The 16,914-nt window shown below is 42.5% G+C and overlaps 1 protein-coding gene across 1 annotated transcript in view; it reads right to left on the reverse strand.

Moving 5' to 3' along the window:
• SNTB1 (syntrophin beta 1) overlaps positions 1-16,914 on the reverse strand; it is a 279,652-nt gene that overhangs the window by 22,825 nt on the left and 239,913 nt on the right. Inside the window, exon 4 of the mRNA XM_003256162.4 lies at positions 13,654-13,793. Within this exon, the coding sequence (XP_003256210.3) occupies positions 13,654-13,793 (140 nt within the window). The remainder of the gene's footprint in view (positions 1-13,653; positions 13,794-16,914) is intronic.

The following is a 16,914-nucleotide window of genomic DNA, read 5'->3' on the forward strand; positions in this document are numbered from 1 at the left end:
GTGGATGTTCACCAGGTGAAAGGTTGTGTGGATGCGTTATCTTGTTTAATTTCCACAACGCTTCTTTGAAAGTGGTATTATGAGCTGCACTTTATAAACAAGGAATCCATGGTTCTATGCAGTGAAATAACTGCTTAGGATCCCACAGTTAGTGTCGAGAATTTGAACCGAGGGCTATATGACTACAGAGTCCATACTCTTTCTGTCACACAAAAAAAGGGCCAAACTCCAGCTCACCAACTATAGGTGGGGAAGGAAACGGAAGGGAAAGAGGCTGGGCGCAGTGACTCATGCCTGTAATCCCACCATTTTGGGAGGCTGAGATGGGTGGATCACTTGAGGTCAGGAGTTCAAGACCAGCCTGGCCAACATGGTGAAATCCCATCTCTACTAAAATACAAAAATTAGATGGGCATGGTAGCACATGCCTGTAATCCCAGCTACTTAGGAGGCTGAGGATCGCTTGAACCCAGGAGGCGGAGGTTGGAGTGAGCCGAGATCGCGCCACTGCACTCCACCCTGGGTGACAGAGTGAGACTCCATCTCAAAAAAAAAGAAAAAGAAAAAAAAGAAACTTGAAAGGAAAGATTAGAATGCAGACTTCAGGTCATCCATGAGTTAAATTTATCCCTGTGCTGCTCTTCTCCAGAGGTAAACAAGACTTATAATCTGATGGATATTCTCACGTCATGACAGTCCAATGTCTTGGGAAATTTTTCCTTTGAAGTTAACTGTTTTTTTTTATTATTATTTAGCACTCTTGGAGCTATACTTTTTAAACAATTTTTTGAATCTTTTAATTAACTCTTATATATTCTCTTGTCTAACTATGCTTTAATTAGTTCAACATATGTCCCACTGTGTGTGTAGAATACACAGTATAAAAAGACCTTCAGGAATGTCTGCATGTATGGTAATGACTAAAATCAGTCCTATTTTAATGGAAAATTGAAACCATGAGCAAATAACCTGAACAATCAGCTCTTATAACACTCAGCTTTTCCTCTATTTCATACTCCTTCCAGAAATTCTCCTACCATCAGCCCTGGCTACTATCTTGCCCACTAATAGGAGCCTATCAAGTTTCTCTAACTGAAATGAACATTCCTACCCCAAAGAGGAAGCCATCTTGCAGGCCTCCTGTCTGTGGAGCTGTTACCAGTAGCATTTAGAGCTAGCTCTGTTGTGTGTGCCAAGGAGTTCCAGTCTCCCGACTCCATCGTACCCTCCCCAAACCCATCCAAACAGCCAACAATTTCATTAACCTCAGTCCTTAGAGCTCGATTACTGTGATTTAAGACACTAGGATTCCCAGATAAAATGCAGAGTCAAATATGTCAAATTACTTACTTTAATTTCAATTATTTTCTCTGGTCTTTAACAATTGCTAACATTTATCAATCACTTATGTCTCAGTCATATGCTTAATGTTTACATATGCTATCTCAATCAGTCCTATCAATCACTGTATAAAATGGAAGATACTACCGCCCCCTTTGTTCAGATGAGGAGACTGATTCTGAGAGACTGGTATTTTGCCCAAGATCGCATTGCAAGTAGAAGTCTCAGGATTCAATACCTGGTTTGTCTGATTTCAAAGTCCATGGATCTCCTCACTCTTCTTATATCCCACCCACCACTCCTGAGGGGCTCCTGGTTAGCAGGAGGGAGGACCGGAGACCAGACACCGGAAGATCACTAGGTATATGGGGACAAGTGGGATGGCTGGGTGTGGAAGGCAAACCCCACACTTTTCAGTTTGACAGCATGTAGATTATTGGGCATGTAAATTTCTTCATGCCACCCCAGGCAATGCCCATAGAATATGCCCCACATTCTCTACCAGTGAGGATGCCTCCCAGGGTTAGCATGGAAACCACAGGCTGATTGTAATTTAATGTTTGACAAATGCAATTGGCCAAACTTTCTAGTGAAAAGAATTCCTAAAATTTCTGAGGCTGGCTGACCTGACGCAGCTGCTACTTTTAGCACTTAGAAACGGGTTAATTGCAGGCAACCTTGTTGGGTCCCCATCCACCCTTCCACGCTGTGGAAGGTTTGTTCTTTCGCTCTTCACAATAACCCTTGCTACCGCTCAAAAAAAAAAAGAAGAAAAGAAAAAGAAATGGGTTAGTTGCTTAGGCACCAAGGATTACCCGTCAGGCTTAGCAGAAATATTCAGCATGCCTGGTTCCCAAGCCGTCTGGGAGTAGAGACATGCACATTCTTCAGTTCCCCTTTCAAGGCAACCCCACACCCTTCCCTCAGGCCCATGGGACAATAAACTGGGCTCAGAGCAGTGTCGCCCTTTTTACAAATTCTGTGTTCCCGAAACTCCCACCAGCCACTGGGACTGGCTGTGCAGAATTTCTGGGTTAAACCTCCTCTATAACTCCAGAAATAATGTGACCTTAATCCTCACTCTCCGTAGACCCATCTCATTTGCCAATTATGATGACAGTGACCAAAAAAACCAACACTCTTACTCCATACAAGTGAGCATACCTTTTTTCTTTTTAATGTTCAGCAATATCAAATAAACTTTGGCTAAGCAAAAAATATTCTCCCAAGGACTCATAAAAAGCTGAGGAATGAGAATTGCTAAAATTACAACATGTTTGCAAACTTCCTGAGCGCACTGCTATAAATTGTACCACCAATGGACTCATAGGGGCACCACCGAAGTTTGGCAGTGGAAGAGGAGAGATGACTGCTCATAAACATCTCTGCATGGCAGTCGACACCAGGAACATGTTGTGAGCATTTCTGGTGCCACTTCTATGAAACACAATCAAATTTTCATCCTCCAGAAAAATATAAATTAGATGTGCCTGGGCCTAAAAAGAAAAATCCAAGCAAAGAAACACATCAACTATGAACTCTTTGAGGGAATAACTTGATTTAGAAGAAAACTGTTTCCTACTGGCTATAGTCCTGGCCATTCCCTCTTGTGCTAGAGAAAAGACTGAACGAAGCTCCCTAGCTCTGCTACAGGGAAGAGAAGGGGACTGACAGTCACCTGGCCCTACTACATGTGTTTGTGAAAAATAAGGCTGGCTGGGCATGGTGGCTCACATCTGTAATCTCAGCACTTTGGTAGGCCAAGGTGAGTGGATCACTTGAGGTCAGGAGTTCGAGACCAGCCTGACCAACGTGGTGAAACCCCATCTCTACTAAAAATACAAAAAAATTAGCCAGGCATGGAGGCTCACACCTGTAATCCCAGCTACTTGGGAGGCTGAGGCAGGAGAATCACCTGAACCTGGGAGACGGAGGTTGCAGTGAGCCGATATCATGCCATTGCACTCCAACCTGGGCAACAAGAGCAAAACTCTGTCTCAAGAAAAAAAAAAAAAAAAGAAGAAGAAGGCTGTACATAGGTCATTGCTATGAATGGCATTGTGCCCCTTTCCACCCAATTCATGTGTTGAAGCCCTAACCTCCAAGGTGACTGTATTTGAGATAAGGCCTAAGAGGAGCTGGTTAAATCTAAATGTGGGGCCCTGATATGATAGGATTAGCATCCTCAGAATGGTAAGAGACAATAGAGAGCTTGCATTCTCCTTCCATGCATGCACAGAGTACAGGTCATTTGAGAACATTAAAATAGGGCAGCAGTCCCAGGAAGATGGTCCTCACCAGAAACTGATCATGCTGGCACCTAATCTGGGGCTTCCAGCCTCTAGAATTGTAAGAAAATAAATATCTGTTGTAGAAGCCACCCAGTCTGTAGTATTTTGTTATGGCTAATACATTTATTATATTTTAATTTTCATAACTTCCCTGCAATAGATATTATTATTCTTTTTTTTTTCTTTTGAGACAGAGTTTCACTCTTGTCACCCAGGCTGGAGTGCAATGGTGCGATCTTGGCTCACTGCAACCTCCGCCTCCTGGGTTCAAGCACTTCTCCTGTCTCAGCCTCCCATGTAGCTGGGATTACAGGCATGCACCGTCATGCCTGGCTAATTTTGTATTTTTAGTAGAGACGGGGTTTCTCCCTGTTGGTCAGGCTGGTCTCGAACTCCCAGCCTCAGGTGATCCACCCGTCTCAGCCTCCCAAAGTGCTGGGATTACAGATGTGAGCCACTGCGCCCAGCCTATGATTCTATTTTTTAGATGTGGAAACAGATCAGAGAGAAGACGTTACTTGCCCGTGGTCATAAACTGAGGCTTGCCTGGGCAAAACTGCAGTGTGCACCCAGGTCTGTCAAATCCGATATGATGAAACATTGTTTTCCCTCTCTACCAGCAAATCCAATTGTCTTCCATCTATTAAGGAGATATTTTTGGAGACTTTTTGTTGGCTTATTTCTTAATTTTTTAGTTTCTGCTAACAGGATGGATTTTAAAAGTTTTTTTAGCATTCATGTTGAAACTGAAGCTCCAATGCAAAAGTATTAAGAGGTAAGGCCTTTAAGGAGGTGACTAGGTCATGAGGGCCCCACTCTCATGGACAGGATTAGTGCCTTCTAAAAGGACTTGGGGAGCCGGGTGTGGTGGCTCATGCCTGTAATCCCAGCACTTTGGGAGGCTGAGGCAGGCGGATCACCTGAGGTCAGGAGTTCGAGACCAGCCTGGCCAACATGGTGGCCTATTAAAATACAAAAATTAGCCAGGTGTGGTGTCTCTGTTAAATACAAAATTAGCCGGTGTCTCTATTAAATACAAAATAGAGACCGGTTGTAGTGTCCCTATTAAATACAAAAATTAGCCAGTGTCTTTATTAAAAATACAAAAATTAGCCAGGTGTGGTCGTGGGTGCCTATAGTCCCAGCTACTTGGGAGGCTAAGGCAGGAGAATCACTTGAACCCGGGAGATGGAGGATGCAGTGAGCTGAGATCGCGCCATTGCACTCTGGCCTGGGCGACAAGAGCAAGACTCTGTCTCAAAAAAAAAAAATAAATAAAAGGTGGGGGAGGCTTGGGGAGTCTGTTAGTCCCTTTGCCCTTCCACCCATGTGAGAACACAGCAACAGGCTCCATCTATGGAACCGAGAACATGACTTCACCAGACAGCAAATCTGCTGGCACCTTGATCTTGGACTTCCCAGTCTCCAGAACTGTGAGAACATTTCTATTATTTATAAATTACCCAGGCTAAGGTATTTGGTTATAGCAGCCAAATGGACTCGGACACACCACAAACCCCTGAGAAGATGGGAGGCAGCAGCACACAATCTTCTAAATCAATAGTTCTCAAACTGTAGCCTGTGTCAGAAACACCTGGAGGCTTGTTAAAATCAAAGATGGACTGGGTCCCATCCCCAGAGTTTCTGATTCAGTTGGTCTGGGGTGGAGTTGAACATTTGCTTGTTTAACAGTCCCAGATGGTGCTCCCGCTGCTGGGTAAGCCAGAAACTCTAGGTATCTGATTCTATCCACAACTCTGTCCTCACTCTGCGTGATTAGGGGTAACAATTCCCTTGATTGTTAGCTGGAATAAGAGGCCACCTGTTGCATGATTTATTTGTTCAGGAAAGAACACTTTTATATATGATACACTCAGCAAATTCTAAGAGCCATGGAAACTCTAGGAAATAAGGACATGCTCTTAGGAAGCTGCATAGAATAGTGGATAAGAATCAAAAGGTAGAAACAGAATCTCAGGTCCATCTCTTACTGTTACTGTTGCATGACTGTGGTAAGTAACTTAACTACTTAGTTCTTCAGTTAACTGATCTGTGAAATAGGAATAAAACCTTAAACTTATGGGGTTGTGAGGGTTGAATGCGGTAACCCTGAGAAACATTTTCCTGATGTTTGTTAAAAGCACATTCTCCTGATCCACAACCCCAGCCTAAGCCAGAATATCTAAGGCAGGGTTCTGAAGACCTGAATCTTAATAAACAGCCAGGTAATTCTCATATTGGGCAAGGTTTGCAAACCCTAATAGAATCCACCTAAAGCACGTAGCCTTGATCTATGCCAAATAAGGGCCAGCCACTACTTCATTACAGGGTTGATCTACCTTTTTTTTTTTTTTTTTTAAGAGACAGGGTCTTGCTCTGGACCCAGGTGCTGGAGTACAGTGGTGCCATCATAGCTCATTGCAACCTTGATCTCCTGGGATCAAGCAATTCTCCCACTTCAGCCTCTTAAGTCACTGGGACTACAGGTGTGCACCACCATGCATGGCTAATTATTTTTTATTTTTTGTAGAGACGGATCCCCCATGTTGCCCAGGCTAGTCTTGAACTTCTGGGCTCAAGCAATCCTCCCACCTCAGCCTCCCAAAGTGCTGGGATTACAGGCATGAGCCAAAGTGCTCAGCCCAGCTTGATCTATTTTGAAAATAATATTACCATGGCCTTCTTGATAATCACCCAAGGTGATTAGTTAGTAGACACAGTATAATAAATTTTTTGAAAACATAGCTCTATATCCATAAGTAAAAATTACACCATACCTTTATGATTTGTGCACATTACTATTTATAAATTAGACCTCAATACAAGATTTTTAAAATAAATTTTTAAAAACAGGAATGGATCCTCTTCTTTAGAAATATACAAAGACAAATAATACTACTAGACAGATTACATACCTATGTGGTCATATATAAAGGACATGGTGCTGTATATGGCTGTATAGAATGCATTGGAAGTAAATGAAAGAGTCACCTGTTGAACTTAAATAAGTAGCTAAAAAAGCCAGTTAATGGAAGTGCTGGGGTAACCACTGCAATAGAAGGAGTCTGTTTCCCTTTGAATGCTACCACTTCTGGCACAGACTGTCCCCCACAACCTGCCAGAAACCAACAGCATCAGCCCAGCTTCCCACCTCAGAGAGCCACCTTTATCCACAAGGAGATAAGAGTTTCTATTTCAGCTGGGGTGGACCCTGCCTCCTACTGCAATTCATTGGGAAGCTCAGCCTGGAGCTGCAAAGGGGCTACATCTCCCTGGCATCATCCCACAGAGAAGGCAGGGGTCATTTTTTTCCCATTGTTTGCTTTCTAAAAGTCTTTTTCTAGGTACATCCACAGGGTCTTGGAGAGAAGTTGATCAGGACTGATGCTCTGGTAGCTGATGCTCAAGCCAAAAGGTCAGTTAAAAATCTATTTTACCAAAGTATATTTTCCTTTGGCTTTGGAGACAATGGCATTCCAGTGAGTGTGTTCCACAGATGGGGATTCTGACAGAGGGAGCTGGGGTGATGAGGCTGGGGTTAAGCACTCTTCTGGAGGAAGGAAGACTAGGATGCAAACTCCCAGCTCTGCCATTTCCAGGCTGCCGCCCAGGAGCAGGCAAAAGCTCACCTACTACTTGGAGAGGATAGAGTGAGAATGAATAGCCAGTGCCACCTAAGATCCTGGACATACTCTGCCTCATGGGCTACCAGCCAGAGACCACGGCAATCCTTACAGGCCTAATTGTATCATTCCTCATAGGGCTAATATTCACACAGAATAAGATTTCCTCTTGCAGTTCAGTGCTTAAGCTGGGTAATTTGGGAGAGGGACAGTGAGTTGAGGGGACAACTATTACAACTGGGTCTCCTTTATGGTTGCATCGTAGACACAGATTTTTTTTTTTTACTACATCTTCTGGTTTGTTTGTTTGTTTGTGTGTTTGTTTTTGAGATAGAGTCTTGCTCTGTTGCCCAGGCTGGAGTGCAGTGGCGCGATCTTGGCTCACTGCAATGCTGCCTCCCAGGTTCAAGCGATTCTCATGCCAAAGCCTCCAGAGTAGCTGGGATGACAGGCACCCACCATCGTGCCTGGCCAATTTTTGTATTTTTAGTAGAGACGGGGTTTCACCGTGTTGGCCAGCTGGCCTCGAACCCCTGACTTCAGGTGATCTGCCTACCTCGGCCTCCCAAAGTGCCAGGATTACAGGTGTGAGCCACTGCGCCCAGCCTGCATCTTCTATTCTAAATGATCACAGTGATGCACTGAAGAGGTTTCTGTTTCCTGTTTGCATATTGGATGCAGGCTTATGGGTTTAGGCTATTCATCTGCTTTACTCTCAGTTCAGACCTGGCACCCCTGTCACTTGTGAACCTGTAGCAGACACTTTCAGTGCTCCAGTCAAACCTCTTCAGGTCCCATTTACTGTTTCTGCACATCCATCCCTCCTTCTGGACCTTTGCTTTTAAGGAATCACACTTAGGACTTTCCTGCTTGTGCAGAAGCCTGAAGAGCCTGTGAGATGACATCTCTCCAGGCAGTCTCAGCTGTCCATGGACTGCTGTAGGAATGTACAGGTCCAGTCACTTGCCTGAGTAGGGAAAAACTTGGAAGGAGTCATTTACATGCTCTAGGAAAGTGCTATCTGATAGAATTTTGGTGGTGATGGGAATGTTCTAGATCTGTGCTGTTCAAAGTGGTAGTCACTAGCCACAGGTGGCTATTGGACCCTTGAAATATGGCTAAGGAGGCTGAGGATCTGAATTTTTAATTTCACTTAAATTTAATTACTTTAAATAGCCACATCTGGCTAGTGGCTACCATGCTACACAGTCTAGCCCCTGTAAGGTCAGGCTGAGGCTGAGACTTTGCCTGAAATCCTAGCCTCCCTAACTCCTCCCCCTGGGAGCATTTGCTTAAGATACTCACTGCCACTTCAGTCCTTGTTGCCTTCTCTGCTTCTGAAAAACCAGACCGAAGGCAGAGCTTTTCTCAGTCTCCTCGTCTTACCAGAGGGTTGGAGTCCCAGTGCTAAACCTGGTTACAGGATAGGAAAGCTGAGAAAAAAAACAAAAGAGGGGAGACTCCTGGGGAGCAATTTATGTCTTCCTGTAGCTGAGTACTTTGTATCCTCACAGAAATTTGGTTTTATTTTTATTTCTTTTTCTTTACAATGGAATCAGGATCACTGCAAAATTGTTTGGATTCAGCAGTCACCCCTTGGACATTTGTTATTTGACACCAAATATAAAAATATCTACCCAGATCACATCCATGACTCTTATCATCCCCAAAGACTCCTGCTGTTCCCCACGGTTCCAATTTCAAAAGGTACAAAAGGATACGCTAGTGAAAAGTCTTCCTCCCTATCTTTCACCTCTGTGCCAACCCCCAGTGGTACCAAGGCACAGGTATGCAAGTGACACACAGTCCCAGAACCGGAATCCCACCTCCATCTCTCAGGAGCTACACCACCTGGGGTGATTCCTGAACTCTTCTACGCCTCAGGTACCTAATCTGCAAAATGGACACACTAATACAGGCCTTGCAGAATGGATACACAAGTTGTAAGCGGTAACTTGTGTCAGGTGCTGGGTACTTAGTGAGTATCTGATTCATTTCCCCTCATTCCCCAGGGCCGTACGTGGTGCTCCAACGGGGCCACGCAGCACTGCATGAGCTCTGTGCTTGGATCTCCCCTAAGTCTGGAATGCCCACGCCCCTCTCTGGGCTCTCTTCCCTTGTTCCTCTGGTGAGTTTTCCCTCAGGCTTCAATTCAACATGACTTCTATTGCAAGGAGTCCTCCACCACTGTCCAGGCAGAGTTTGGCATTTTTTGTTGTCTTTATTGCAAACGGTTCCTTAAGTGTTCCTGCACATCAACACACTTTGTTTCAGATAATGCTAGGTTCACAAGTTTGAATTTTTTTCACCTCTTTATCCCTTGCCCTAATTGTAACTCTTGGCACATAGTAGATGATTTATAAATGTTGACTGACGAATGAATGAATGAATGAAAAAGCAGCCCCCATTGTTCCTAATGCCCAGAAACTGTAAGAACAAGGCTATGTATTAGGGTAAATTTTATTTTCATGTTGCCTAAGAGTTGCAGAAACTACCTTATGTCAACTTTTGTGTCTGAAAATCATTTCAAGAGGCTTGGGTCCAATTTTGCTTCTTAGTAACTGGAATCCAGTGACTGTGGTCTAATCTTTCTTTGGTTTCTGTTGTGGGAATGTCTCAGAATCTGAAGATAATGTTGTTCACAGATGAGGACTGTGGATGCAAAGTACAGAAGGCAATAGCGATTGGGCCGAATTCTCATGGGCCCCAAGGCACAGCCTGAGTCTTTGTGTGCAGTTAAGGATGTTTACATTCTGATTATTGAGGTTTTTTGTTTTTGTTTTTTGTTTTTTGAGACGCAGTCCCACTCTGTCACCCAGGCTGGAGTGCAGTGGCGTGATCTCGGCTCACTGCAACCTCTGCCTTCCAGGCTCTAGTGAGTCTCCTGCCTCAGCCACCTGAGCAGCTGGGAACCACAGATGTGTGCCACCACACCCGGCTAATTTTTATATTTTTAGTAGAGATGGGGTTTTGCCATGTTGGCCAGGCTGGTCTCAAACTCCTGATTTCAGGTGATCTGCCCTCCTTGGCCTCTCAAAGTGCTGAGATTACAGGCGTGAGCCAGCATACCTGGCCATGATTACTGCGGTTTTATTACAAAGCTGTATTGTACTTTAATAGCCATTCTGCCAAACATTTTGAAGCCTGAAAGCTTCAAATATTAAATTACTTTTAAATGTTATTTTTTTTAATGGTGATCTAGGCCTGGTTCCTTGCCCCTGAAAACCTCCTCTATTCACCTCTGGAGCCAATAATTTCCATCTTTAGCTCCCCACCTCCCCGGCCCCACCCCCACTACTGGTCTTCATTATCAATCATGACTGGAAGTAACAAGGATTTTTCTGGAATTTCAGCTCTATTCACTACTGGCATTTTAATCTTGTGTTACTTCTTGCTCTGCTACTGGGTCTCATTCTCCTCCTTGCAGCCAGCTGGCCCTTGACCATAACCTGTTTGGCAGCTCAGTCCTTCCTAGATGAAGAGCCCATCTTATTTCTTTCTACATCTTGCTCAGGTCAGATGCTCCAAAACCTCTGTGCACTATACTTTGTCTCTTGGACCAAACTTCTTCCAGAGTTTGTCTCACATTGTTCAATAATTCATCCAACAGGCATTCAAGGGCACAATATTGCCAGGCACTCTGCCAGGAAGGACACGAATATGACTTTATCATGCCTAGCTTACAGGTAAAGAAACAGATATAGAAGGAATGCAAACAGCTCACTGTCATAAAGCACAAATAAAAAGAGCTGGCAAGAGAAGTCAGGTCTGGGAAATGTCAGCTACTTGAAAGCAAGACTCGAGTTTGATTCATTTCTGTTTTTGGGATATAAGCTTTCAAAGAGGGGGACAAGGATACAACACATTAAAACTGTATTTCAGGCCAGGTGCAGTGATTGAGAAGAACGTCTATAATCCCAGCACTATGGGAGGCCGAGGCAGGCAGATCACCTGAGGTCAGGAGTTCAAGACCAGCCTGGCCAACATGGTGAAACCCTGTCTCTACTAAAAAACAAAACAAAACAAACAAAACAAACAAACAAACAAACAAAAATTAGCTGGGCATGGTGGTGGGCGTCTATAATCCCAGCTACTCAGGAGGCTGAGGCAGGAGAATCACTTGAACCTCTGCTGGGAGGCAGAGGTTGCAGTGGGCCAAGATAGCGCCATTGCACTCCAGCCTGGGTGACAACAGTGAAACTCTGTCTCAAAAATAAATAATTAAAAATCAAACTGTATTTTATGTCTTTGTTGCTGTGAATAATGTTGCAATGAACATGGGAGCGTAACTACCTCTTTAAGACCTTAATTTCAGTTCTCTTGGATATATACCCAGAAGTGGGATTGCTAGCTCACATAGAGTTCTGTTTTTAATTTTTGGAGAAATCTCCGTACTGTTTTCCAGAGTGGCTGCACCATTTTACATTCCTATCAACAGTATACAAGGATTTCCTTTTCTCCATTTTACATTCCTAACAACAGTGTACAAGGGTTCGCATTTATCAAACGATAAACAACACTCGTTATCATTTGTCTTTTTGACAATAGCCATCCCAACACACATCCTAACCACATCCTCACTGTGGTTTTGAATTGCATTTCTCAGATCATTAGTGACATTAAACACCTTTTCATACGCCTGTTGGATATCTGTATGTGTTCTTTGGAGAAATGTCTATTCAGGTCCTTTTTGAATCAGTTTTTTTCTTTTTTTGCTATTGAAATGTAAATCTTTATATATTTTGGATATTAACCTTCAATTAGATATGAGGTCTCCCATTTCATAAGCTGCCTTTCCATTTTGTTGCTTGTTTCCTTTGCTATGCAGAAGCTTTCTAGTTTGATGTAGTTCCATTTATTTATTTTTGCTTTTGTTGCCTGTGCTATAGGTGTCATATACAATAAATCATTGCCAAGGCCAGTGTCAAGAATATTTTTCCCTATGTTTTCTTCTGGAAGTTTTACAGTTTCATATCTTACCTTTAAGTCTTTAATCCATTTTGAGTTTATTTTTGTGTATGGTGTAAAATAGGGTTCATTGTTTTGCATATGAATATCCAGTTTTCCCAGAACCATTTATTGAAGAGAATATCCTTTCTCCATTGTGTATTCTTGGCACCCTTGTCAATGATCAGATGACCACAAATGGGTGAATTTATTTTTGGGCTCTCCAATCTGTTCTACTGGTCTATGTGTTTTTATGCCAGTATCATAAGGTTTTGATTATTATAGGTTTGTAGTACATTTTGAAATAAGGAAGTGTGATGCCTCCAAATGTCCGTCTATAGATGAAAGGATAAAGAAAGTGTGGTATTTACATATAATCCAATATTATTCAGCCTTAAAAAAGAAAGAAATCCTCCCATATTTGACAACATGAATGAACCTGAAGAACATTATGCTAAGTGAACTATGCCAGACACGCAAGGACAAACACTACAGGATCCCATTTACATGAGGAATCTAAAATGACGAAGTTCTTAAAGCAGAGAGTAGAATGGTGGTTTCCAGCGGGGAGAGGGAAATGGGGATGTGCTGGCCAAACGGCACGAAATTTTTGTCATGCAAGTTGAATAAGTTCTAGAGATCTACTGTACAGCATAGCACCTGTAGCTAACAACATGGTATTATATACCTAAAAGGTTGCTAAGAGGGTAGATCTTATGTTACATGTTGTTATAACAAAAAATAAAATATAGAGAGAAGGAGGAAATTTTTGGAGGTGATGGGTATGTTTATGGTATCGACTAAGATGGTGGTTTCATAGGTGTACGTTTATCTCCAAATTTATCAAATTGTATACATTAAATGTGTACACAACTTTGCATGTCAATACCCCGATGAAGTGCTTTTTAAAGACATATTTCACATGAATAATAAATGTGCATTGAAGGACCTGAAAAACAGAGCCTGGCAGCCACCCTTCCACAGGAAGCATCATGGAACTGAGAAATAACTTGTTATGAGATTTCCTGCTGAACAAGCCTTAAAAAGCACAGTGGAGCATTCCCATACAACATTCTTTTGTGCCACCAAGTGAAGACCCTTGCTTGGTGATTCTACTTGGACTTCAAGACTACACACATATATGTCTAGTTCATTTCACAAAGGGAATGAGATGGAGATCCAGGAAGGTGGCTAAATGAGGACCATCTCACAGATGTCACTGTTTCTTGATGATGGATGAGTATTTTGTTCTTTGTCTCTGTGTTGTTGCTTCATGTTTGGCCATAAATGATCATTAATCTATGTGGCTAAAAACGTGTGGCTATATTCTTAAGGAGCTCTCAGCCCCTGCTGCAATAGTGAGCAGTAATATAACGTGTTGAGCTAATTGTAATTCATTAAAATAGAATCCACCTACAAACACATCAAACCAAACACAAGGCAATGGCTACCTGGTGGCAAGAAGAGGGTATGTGTGAACTGGGCTGAACCAGGCTTCCTTCCTCCGTGGCATGCTGTCATAGATTAAAAGGTCTTTCTCAGTCAGCACAACCAGGGCTGGTTTCCACTGTTTCTCGCTCTCCCCTGGCACCTGAAAAAGAAAGCAGGGAACTGTCAAACGACAGCCTGAGAAAAGGATGATTATGAGAAGTTGGCATCCCCCTAATCAGAGGACTCAGCAATACATTGAGTGTCTTTTGGTTTGGTTGCAAAATCAAAATGGAAAGAACCTTGTCTTTATCCAATGCTTCCTGATCCTTGAAAATATCTGTTGTCTCAAGGGCCCTGAAATGTATAGTCAGGACAGCCAAGAAGCAGCCCAGCTGCCACACATCTGTCACTGTTTCTCACCTGCCAGTCAGCACTGAATCTTTATTTCATAGTGGGAGGCAAATGCCTGGGGGAATAAGTACTTCCAGCTGATTCTCTGGTACAGTAGCATTTTGTTTTATTATGAAATGGTGAGGTCTAAAAAGTTTTTGAATAAATATCTAAAGGCTCTGAAAAATGTACTATGGTGGCAAATGTCTACCCAGACAGAGTGAGACATCACAGCCTCTTTCCCTAGTCTTTTGCTCTTAGATTGGTTCTATAATTCAGGCATCATCTTGAAACTTTTCTGGTTCTGTTGAATGTCCAGTTCCATTCACCACCCATAATTTATTAACTCAAGGGTTGAGATGACCTGACAGGAATGTGAAAGGATTGTGAAACTCATCAGTAATGATTGGACCAGATGATCTTTGAAAACCCTTCTAATCTGGAGAATCTGTGTAGCTCAGCTCTTACCTCATGAGCCATCCCCTTGGCCCAGTGTTTGCCCTTCCCAAACTTCCTATATGTTCTTCTGTCTATAAAAATGCTTTCCTTCCCATTTGATGGGCCCTAGGATACATCTTTAAGCTTGGTTTAAAAACTCAGTGAATGCTCAATTCTTGCTACTCAAAATATGGACTATGTTCCAGTAGCAACAGCATCATCTGGGAGCTTGCTAGAGTCTCAGGCCCATCCAGATCTGTTGAATCAGAACCTGCATTTTGACAAAATCTTCAGGTAATCCCTATGCTCATTAAAGAAACACCACTCCAGATGAGGTTAAGATTGCTTTTGACACTGACAACTAATCCAAGACTTCATGTTGTCATAATAAGTCACAACTCAAAAATCTATTCAGAATCAAAGTAAATTAGTAAGCTAAATAAGTGATAAAGCTAATTTCTTCCCTTTCTAGTCTTATTATTACTTTATGACACAGTGGAATCTGTATAGAGATAGAAGCATGTGTGTAGCTCTTGCTTTAGGCTAACACCCTAGTATGAGGAATGAGTGATCAAAGTAGAGAAGATTTACAGAATGACGTAAGGCTTGAGTTCTGTAGGTCCTACGTGTAGGCTGCCTAAATCTGAGTCTGTTATTTATTGCCTGTGTGATTCTGGTCAAGATATTCTCTGTACTTCTATTTCCTTACAGATAAGGATAATATCATATACAACAGTGGTTTTGAGTGCTGACTCGGGAGCTAGCAGGCCTGCACACAAATTTGTGTTACTCAGTTTACTAGCTGTGGGGGTCTTGGGCAAGTCAACTAATTTCTTTGTATCTCAGTTTCTGGATCTGTAAAATGAGAAATAATAGTACCTATAGCAGAGGGTGGTTGTGAAGATTAAATGAGCTAAAATTTGTAGAAATACTTAATGCAGTGCAGAATAAGCATCATGTAAGTACCTGTTAAGTAAAGTAGCACTTACCTCATCATGGTATAGTGGAGATTGAGACAGTGTGTGTAATGTACTTGGCATGGTAGCTGGCAGATGGTAACGCCCTCAGTAAAACACAGGATGGGGAAATTGTGTCAGACACCAGTTTTTGAACATGTCAAAAATGGTGTCCTTTGGAAATGGCATCACTATGACAAGGCAATGACTTTCCTTGGGAAAAATTATAAGACAAGCCAAGAATAAGCTTGGTGCTAACAATTTCAATACCTTTTTTCCCATCCTTTCCAAAGTTCTCCCAGGAAGAACTCATTGCTTGATGATCACCTTTATATTTTAATGCCTCCCTTCCAGCAATTCCAAACAAAAACTGTGCTTCTGAAGAAGTGCCCTCCCCCACTCCGCTGCTGTAAAGCTATTTATACTAGAACACGAATGACTGTTGACATATTCCTCACTTTGTGTATTTTTTGCATATTTTAAAAGCTAGCTTTAGTTTATTGCTTTTGTAAAAGGACTTTTTTCCAACAGAACAGCATCTTCAACAGATGAAAATGAATTGTTAGAGAAGGCAATGTACCAGACCCTGCAAGGTGAATAAAGTATGGTCTCAAGGCATAAATTGTTTGGGGCAAGGGGAAGGGGGTTCAGAATAATTTTTTCCAGCTTCTACATTAAATTTAGTAAATTACTTTTCCCGCTCATTAAATAGGACTGGAGAGGCTACAAATGATCCTCCCAAAGTGACTATCTTACTCACCTAGTCAGATGCAATCCATTAACTTTGACCAGAATCAGTCATTTAAAAGTGAAAGCAACCAAGCATCATTCTTCAACAACAATATTAAGTTTGCAAAATAAGACTCAACAGTAAATACCAACAGTATAATGCAGGCTTCTCTACTGGTGGAATCACAAACTCACCCATGTGTCAAGTGGTATATGTAGGTTTAAATAATCCCAAAGCCCTAAAACATTTTGCAGCTTATTGAAGAGTGCTGTGTGGATATGGTAAACTCTACTGTGAGAATACTTGGAGTGGGCACATTCCACTATTCCTGTATGCAGAGCTGTTATTTTAATGCTAATGTAAATGCTTAGAGGTAGAAGGCTGCCTATGAGGACAAACAACTTTCCAAAGGGGAAAAAAAAATCATGTTGAAGAACAGGGATTTTTTTGTTTGTTTTGTTTTGAGACGGAGTCTTGCTTTGTCGCCCAGGCTGGAGTGCAGTGGCAGGATCTCGGCTCACTGCAAGCTCCGCCTCCTGGGATTCACGCCATTCTCCCACCTCAGCCTCCCGAGTAGCTGGGACTACAGGCGCCCGCCACCAAGCCTGGCTAATTTTTTGTTTGTTTGTTTGTTTGTTTGTTTGTTTTTGTATTTTTAGTAGAGACAGGGTTTCACCGTGTTAGCCAGGATGGTCTCGATCTCCTGACCTCATGGTCCACCTGCCACGGGAAGAACAGGGTTTTAAAAGCCATACCTTGTGCTACAT

Source organism: Nomascus leucogenys, chromosome 16 (genome assembly GCF_006542625.1).
Source record: "Nomascus leucogenys isolate Asia chromosome 16, Asia_NLE_v1, whole genome shotgun sequence".
NCBI classification, from domain to species: Eukaryota; Metazoa; Chordata; class Mammalia; order Primates; family Hylobatidae; genus Nomascus; species Nomascus leucogenys.